The 7,681-nt window shown below is 39.6% G+C and overlaps 1 protein-coding gene across 1 annotated transcript; it reads left to right on the forward strand.

Annotated features, from left to right (window-relative positions):
- The first annotated feature begins 6,482 nt into the window (after nt 1-6,482).
- On the forward strand, nt 6,483-7,079 carry LOC122665711. The gene has a single exon (XM_043861861.1). It carries the CDS (start codon nt 6,483-6,485, stop codon nt 7,077-7,079), a length of 597 nt encoding a protein of 198 aa, XP_043717796.1.
- The last annotated feature ends 602 nt before the right edge of the window (nt 7,080-7,681 follow it).

The following is a 7,681-nucleotide window of genomic DNA, read 5'->3' on the forward strand; positions in this document are numbered from 1 at the left end:
CCCAAAATAAGCTGGATCATCTCTTTGGAATCTGATTCAACTAGAAAAGACTCAATCCCCATCGATAATGCTTGTGAAATGCCTTTGGTAATTGCCAAGCCCTCTCCAAAGAGGCTATCATTAATGTGAAGGAATTCAGACTTCACAAACACTGGTTGTCCCGCATGATCTCTGATCACTATTCCAATCCCACCAGTGACCAATCCCAACTTCTAAGCTGCATCACAATTTAATTTGAGAAAGGGAAGTCTTTGAGAAGTCCACAGGGGAGAGGAGAGCTATTGATTGGTCTGCAGCACCTGGTCTGATAGAGGATTAAGATGTTTGGTGAACTCCTGGTGAGCCTGATTTGCTCTTGCAACTATTTGCTCAGGTTTCATGGTTCCATTACCAAAGGAGATATCATTCCTTGCGAGCCAAATATACCACACCGTGTATGCGCAAAGGCTTTAGGGAATTTTGGCTTCTTTTTTACCTTGAGAGTTAAAAGTCTCCCATGTTGTTACCCAAGAAGAGAAGTTGAGAGTCTGGTCTTGAGGAACTTAAAACGCAAGAGGAGAAGCAAACCAAATGGCCTTGGCAAACTCACAATGAAACATCATATGTTTGACTATTTCAGCTGTTCGTCCACAATGAGGACATAGAGGATTAGGTAAGCATTTTCGCCTGAACAGCCCTTCCCCTGTGGCTAAGGCCTCTGCCCCTACTCTCCAAAGAAAACTTTTTATTTTTGGCGTTGTTGAAACCTTCCAAATTGAGTTCCAGACTGTTGTAGGAGTATGAGCCCAATTGTTTCTTTAGATATCAGGACTATGAGCTCTCTCTTCAACTTCCTTCACATTACACAACATATGGTAGGTTGATTTAACCGAATAAAGCCCATTCTTAGCCGCTCCCCAAACAAGTTGGTCTTCTGATGGCAAAAGAGGGAGTGAATGCAAAGAATCGCATCTGCTACTTGAGGGCTAAAAGTGGAACAAATGAAGTTCTCCTTCCACACTCGATTAGCCCCATTGATAAGCTCCTCCACCTTGTAAACAGTGGGATGTAAAGGGGTCGGATCTGTTATTTTGAAGAGAGAAGGCCCGGTACCCAATTATCAGACCAAATGTCAATTTTGTTACCAATCCCCACTTTCCATAGCATACCTAGCTTCAGAGCTTTCCTTCTCTCTAGGATACTTCTCCAAGTCCAGGAGGGGCTGCTTCCAAGTTGAGCATCTAAGAAATCAAAATTGGGAAACTAGAGGGCTTTCATAAATCTAGCCCATTCCGTATGTGGTTCTCTCCACAGTCTCCAATTAAGCTGATTTTTCTTACCATATGAGTTTTCATATCTTGTATATATGCTGACTAGGATAATTGATCTTGATTGTTCCTCCTTTGATTCTTTCCATTATAACCAGCACTACCTTAGGATGTAATTAGTCTCTAATTTGGGATGATTGATCCCTTGTAATCTTGTATATATTTACCCCTCATATCAATGGAAGATACACACAAGTTTCCATCCAATTCAATATTACATGTCTCCCTACCATATGCTTAACATGGTATCAGCCTAAACCCGGTTCTTGGGCTCTCCTTTCTCTTTTCCAATGGGCGATCCCACAGCTCCACTTCCTGTCGCAGCTACCACCATCTCACCCACCTCTCCTTACTTTCTTCATAGTTTTGATCAGCCGGGTACAACCCTCGTCACCCCGCTGCTTGATGGCGACAATTTTCCCATTTGGAATCATGCCATGCTCATGATTCTTGAAGCCAAGAACAAACTCCAATTTCTCGATGGTTCCTTGCCCAAACCGGAGCCTACTTTGGTTGATTTCTCCTCTTGGATTTGCTGCAACAGTATGCTTCATTCTTGGATTGTTCATTCCACGGTTTTGACTATTGCTCACAGCATTCTTTAGTTCGACATTGCCCGTGATGCTTGGCTTGACTTACAGGCTTGTTTTTCCCAAAAGAATACTCCTTAGATTTTTGAGATCCGACATTCCATCTCCACCTTGCGCCAAGATCATGACTCCATTTTATCTTACTACACCAAACTCAAAGGTCTCTGTGATGAATTTTCTTCTTATCGCACTCTACCGACATGCACTTGCGGCATGACTTGTTTGAATTCGATTCTCTCATGGATTTCTTACAAGGCCTCAATGATTCTTACTCGGCCGTTCGAAGTCAGATTCTTTTGATGGACCCTCTTCCATCGGTTGCAAAGGCTTATTCTTCGCTGTTACAAGAAGAGTGCCAATGCTCTATTCAATCCACTCCTGCTCCAATAACCGAGTTCATTGCACTTGCCGCCGGCTCTACCAAAGGAACCAGTCAACGCTCTAAACCTTTTTATCACTGTACTTTTTATGGCAATGACGAGCACTCTGAGAGCCGATGCTTCAAGAAACACGGGTATCCGGATGGCTGGACCCCCGCGTTCCACCACCACTCATGGTGGTCCTTCACGCCCTACTGCTCCTCTCTCTACCGTGGTCTCCTCGGCACCTGCATCTTTCATGCCCACCTTGTCTGCTGATCAGGTCACTCAGCTCTTGGCGTTGATCTATGTTGGTAATTCTCATCCTCTTGCATCACTTGCGGGTAAGTTTTGTTTGGCCTCTTCCTTCGATTCCCCCCTTAGATAATCGATTCTGGGGCAACTGACCATATCTGTTGTGATTTATCCCTTTTTTTCCAATATTTCTACTCCATCTTATGCATTACCTATTACTTTACCTAATGGCACCCAAACCCCTGTTACCCACATAAGTGATGTTCTTTTAAATTCTTCTTTAACTCTTAAGCATGTGCTTTACATCCCTACATTCCGTTTTAATTTGCTCTCCATTCCAAAGATCACTTCCAGTGCTTCTTGTGCTGTTATTTTTTCTAATTCCTCTTGTTTCTTTCAAGACCTATGCTCGAAGAGGACTATTGCGATGGGTAAACGATGTGGTGACCTTTATTTCTTGGATCTTCTCCATCACTTTGTTGCTGCTACTGATCATTCCTCTTTTGACCTATGGCATTGCCGTCTTGGTCACTCGGGTTCTTCCTTTATTTCTTCTTTGAAACATTTGGACTCTAGAATTTTATTTCATAAGGACTGTTTATGTACTGTTTGTCCATTGGCGAAATAGACTCGTTTACCATTTCCTAATAGTTCTATATCTACACTTGCTTGTTTTGATATGATTCAGTTCGATGTTTGGGGGACCGTACCGCACACCCACTTTGTCGGGTGCCCGTTATTTTTTGACCATCGTAGATGATTTTTCTCGAAGCACCTGGCTATTTCTAATGCAAACCAAAGGTGAAGTTCCCAATTTAATTCAGAATTTTTTTTCCATGATGAAACTCAATTTGGGGTATGTAATACCTATGCCCAAAATATAAGGGTAATTTGGACTTTTCACTTTGTGTGCAGAATCTATACCAATAGACCAATGAAGGGTGGAATTGTGGTTGTTAGCATGCACACTAGAGGTAAAACCTTGCTAGTATTTTATTAGTATTAGTGTAGGGTATGCTTATTTATTTATTTATTTTTCCTTCTTTGTGCATGGTTATGTGTTACTAGTATCCAAATATATTTATTTATAAGTTTATTAACATCTAAGAGAGGTTAGCCTAGTGGTTAGGACCCCATATGGATTTAAACAGGTCTAAGGATCAATTCTTAAGGGAAGCAATTGAAAGGAATTTTATTTGTTTTGCTTTGGATAGCTTGGTGGACACAATATTGGCTTTTGACTTGGGAACTATAATCGATATTGAAAGGAGAAGAAAGATTCTCTTTGTCAAGTGTACTTGAGAAGTTGAGATAAATTAAGGGAAGGGAGAGAATGAAAAAACTTAAAGTTTAATGAATTAATAAACTATAAAATAAATTAAGAGATTAAAACTTAAAATTTAATTAAAAGGGGGTTGAAACCTATTCTAACAAATAAAGAAGAAGAAGTAAAGAAGAGGAAATAAAGAAGGATTGAAGAAGAAGAAATAAAGATGAAGGAGGAGGAAAAACAAAAAAAAAAAGAGGGAGAAAAGAATTTCACGTAAGAGCAAGAGAGAAGCGAATTCATTAGATTTGTTCTTTGTTTTTTTGAAGGTATACATTTTAATATTTTTATACTCTATTTCATGATCATTTGAATATAGCAGATTGATTCTTGAGGTGGTATTGTTACGGTGTATAGTTTTGGACAGATTCTATCTTCTGTTAGGAAAAGAATTGTATTTCTTAATGAATGAGGATTTTGGGCTCCAATTTTGGTGGGATTATAGATGACATGTAGATGAAATATTGTTTCAAATTTGAGGCCCATCCAATTTCGTTTGGTATCCCATATGAATGAGAACTTGGGACTAATTTGCTGTCTTGGCAGAATTTGAACCTGAACTTGGGAATAATGAAAGCGCAACTAATACTTAGAATTTAGGTTTAAAATTTATGTATCTTTTAAATATATTGCACAGATTCTGGCTGAATCTGTGCACTAAGATTGAAACAAATGATTTAAATATAAAATAAGAGAATTTGGAGATGATTTTTGGTGGAGATCTTGGTATTAGGGTAAATTGGTCTCCTATAAATTTTGAGAGTCTCTAGATATGTACAAGTGGGGGAAATATTGCAATTTGAGGGCTGCCCATGTTTATAAGTTGGGTGCAGCTTTGTAAGAGTACATAAACCTATTGATTTTGCTATTTATAATCTATGTAGGGGATATTGGATCGTTATTTTTGTGATTTGAAGTACAGTGAGAATTGAGTTAAAACTTGCAAGGTGAGTGAGACCCCGCAGGACCTATGTATTATTTTCATATACAAATCTCTTTTCTTTGATTTGCCATTTTGTGAAATTTCATGATTTGAAACAACATGACTATTTGTGCATAATTGTCTTGAAGTTTATTTTGAAGTATTATACATGTTTTGAAATATAATTTGATTTTTATGGAAAGAATGCATGATTTTTACTTTATTAAAAGTATGATGAGACTTGCCATTTTATAAGATATGATTTTAATGTAATATTGTTGGACTACAACCCTTCCAACAAGGGGTTATGTGTTGGGGTGGATTGTTGAGCACAGGAGTGAGGCAAGAGTGTGACGTTTAAGGACATGGTCTAGTTCTGTGAGCCAAGAGCTCGAAGGTCACAATTCCATTATGTTTGGTATGTGGATCAAGGGGTGAGGCAAGAACGTGACGTTTAAGGAACGTGGTTTTCCCTCCATAGGAGCCTGTTACCGGTTCTGTGAGCCAAGAGCCTGAGTCCCATCCTAATGATTATATTGGTGATATGTTGATTTTTAGTAGTGCCATTTTATGAACCTACTGAGGCTATTAATTGGAACTAGATTTATGAACTTTTGAACTCATGGCATGTTTTACTGGAATTTGTGATATTTTCAGATTTATATAACATATGTTTTGAGATTCTATTATATTTCGGGATATGCATTTGTTTATCGATATTTATGTTCTGTTTCCCCTTACTCATTAAGCTTTCCCCAAGCTTACCCCTTTATTTAACCACACAGAGGACGAGAGTCAGGAGCCATGCTCATGTGATGAGTGCACTGGAGTTATTGGAGGAGATGATACTCAGGTTGGGGATGATTAAAAAATTTATGAAATCATTTATCCTTTTTTTATTTGGAATGGTTGTAATGATTTTGGATTTGGATTTGACCCTGATACATGATTTATTTTAATATTTGGATGGATGGATGTAATAGGGATTTATTCTTACTTTTAGTTGTGGTGCCACCAACACCTTAGTTTAAATATTCGAATTCATATTAATCGAATGTTGAATTTAACTGTTTAAGTCTTCCGCTGTGTTATATGATGGTATTATTGAGGATTTATTTGGAGATTATGATTAATGGTTCAATTTTGGTTTATCTATCTAAAACCATTTTGATCTTGTGGATTTGTGTGACGACCCTTACCCCTAGGCCGGTTTGGGAGCGTTACAGCGGTGGTATCAGAGCGGAGTTTTAGAGTAGAGTATGAACTAGAACTGATGGCATAGGATCTTTAACATAGAGGTGTTACACCTAGGATTGAACCTCTATCAATAGGGTAGTTTGTCTTGGTTTCCTGTGTACTAGAAATTTTGGCATGGGAGTGATATCTGCTTTGGACTAAAGTGTACCTCTTATTGTTAGGTACAATGCCTCCCCGCGAGGACGCTCAATTCCTCCACCACCACCACCAACTGAGGAGAATCTACCTCCACCACCACCTATTGTACCTGGGGTTACGCCACAGGATTTTATGGGAGCCTTTACAAATTTTATGAATTTTGTGCAACAACAGCCTACAGTTGACGCTAACCAACCACAACCAGAGCAATAAGCCCCAAGGAGAGAGGATACCAGCAAGGTGATGGAAAAGTTTAAGAAATTGGGACCACTGGTCTTTAAGGGAGTGAGTACAAATCCCTTGTGACCATCGGTTTGGGTTGACGAGATGGAGAAGATCTTCAGAGTCTTGGAGTGCACAGACCACCAAAAGGTCACTTGTGCCACATTCATCCTACAGGGAGAAGCTAATATGTGGTGGAAGACTTCTAGGCAAATTCTGGAAGCTCAAGATCCAGTAATTACATGGGCGAGATTCTTAGAGGCCTTCTACGAGAACTTCTTCCCTGAAAGCCTTAGGGAGAGAAAGGAGGTGGAGTTTTTACATTTGACTCAGGGATCAGATTTAGTGATGAACAATAAAAAGAAATTTGAAGAATTGGCTTGGTTTGCACCTGCACACATTGATACTGATGCTAAGAAGGCTAAGAAATTTTTGAGAGGTTTGAATCCCCAATTGAAGGGATCAATCGTAGTATTGAAGTTGAGATTATCTCCTGAGGTGCTAAAGAGAGTACTATTATTGGAGGATAGTCAGAGGGGTACTATACAGGGCAACTCGAGTAAGGTACAGGAAAAGATGCCTATTGATAGTCAGCACTCTAGGGATGATAGACCCCAGAGGCATCAGAGGACTCACTATGAGCATACCACACAGACTCCTTGTCGTACCTGTGGCAAGCATCACAGTGGACATTGTAGGTAGAATTCTGATAATTGCTATAGATGTGGAGGACGAGGTCACATGGTAAAGGATTGCCCTACCTCATTACCTCGTGAAGCACCACGGCTTGGACAACAAACAACACCACCGCAGAGGCAGCATCAGATACAACCGTATGGGCAAGAGCAGATACCACAGAGGTTACCATATCAGGGGCAAAGTCCACATCAGACACAGCAGGGACAACAACAGCCCTCGAGGCATCAACAAAAGCAGAAACATCAGACTACACAGACAATTGAAACACAAAAGGCTCAGGCCAGAGTTTTTGCTTTGACGACAAAGGATGTTGAGGCTTCACCCATAGTGGTTACAGGTAAACCTATATCTAAGGATTTGATTTACAATATAACTGATGACTTCTTTGAGTGATTGATGAATTGCATCTAAAACTAGGAAATGAAAACTAAAACCTAGAACATCTTTCAGGTACACTATAACATTTCTACCATATCTGCCAATGTATTATTTGACTTGGGTTCGACACACTCCTTTCTATCTAAATCATTTTCTGAGAAGATTAGTGTTGACCCTAGACCATTGAAACCCTCCTTATTGGTGACCCTACCATCTGGAGAGAATTT

Source organism: Telopea speciosissima, chromosome 6 (assembly GCF_018873765.1).
Source record: "Telopea speciosissima isolate NSW1024214 ecotype Mountain lineage chromosome 6, Tspe_v1, whole genome shotgun sequence".
NCBI lineage: Eukaryota > Viridiplantae > Streptophyta > Magnoliopsida > Proteales > Proteaceae > Telopea > Telopea speciosissima.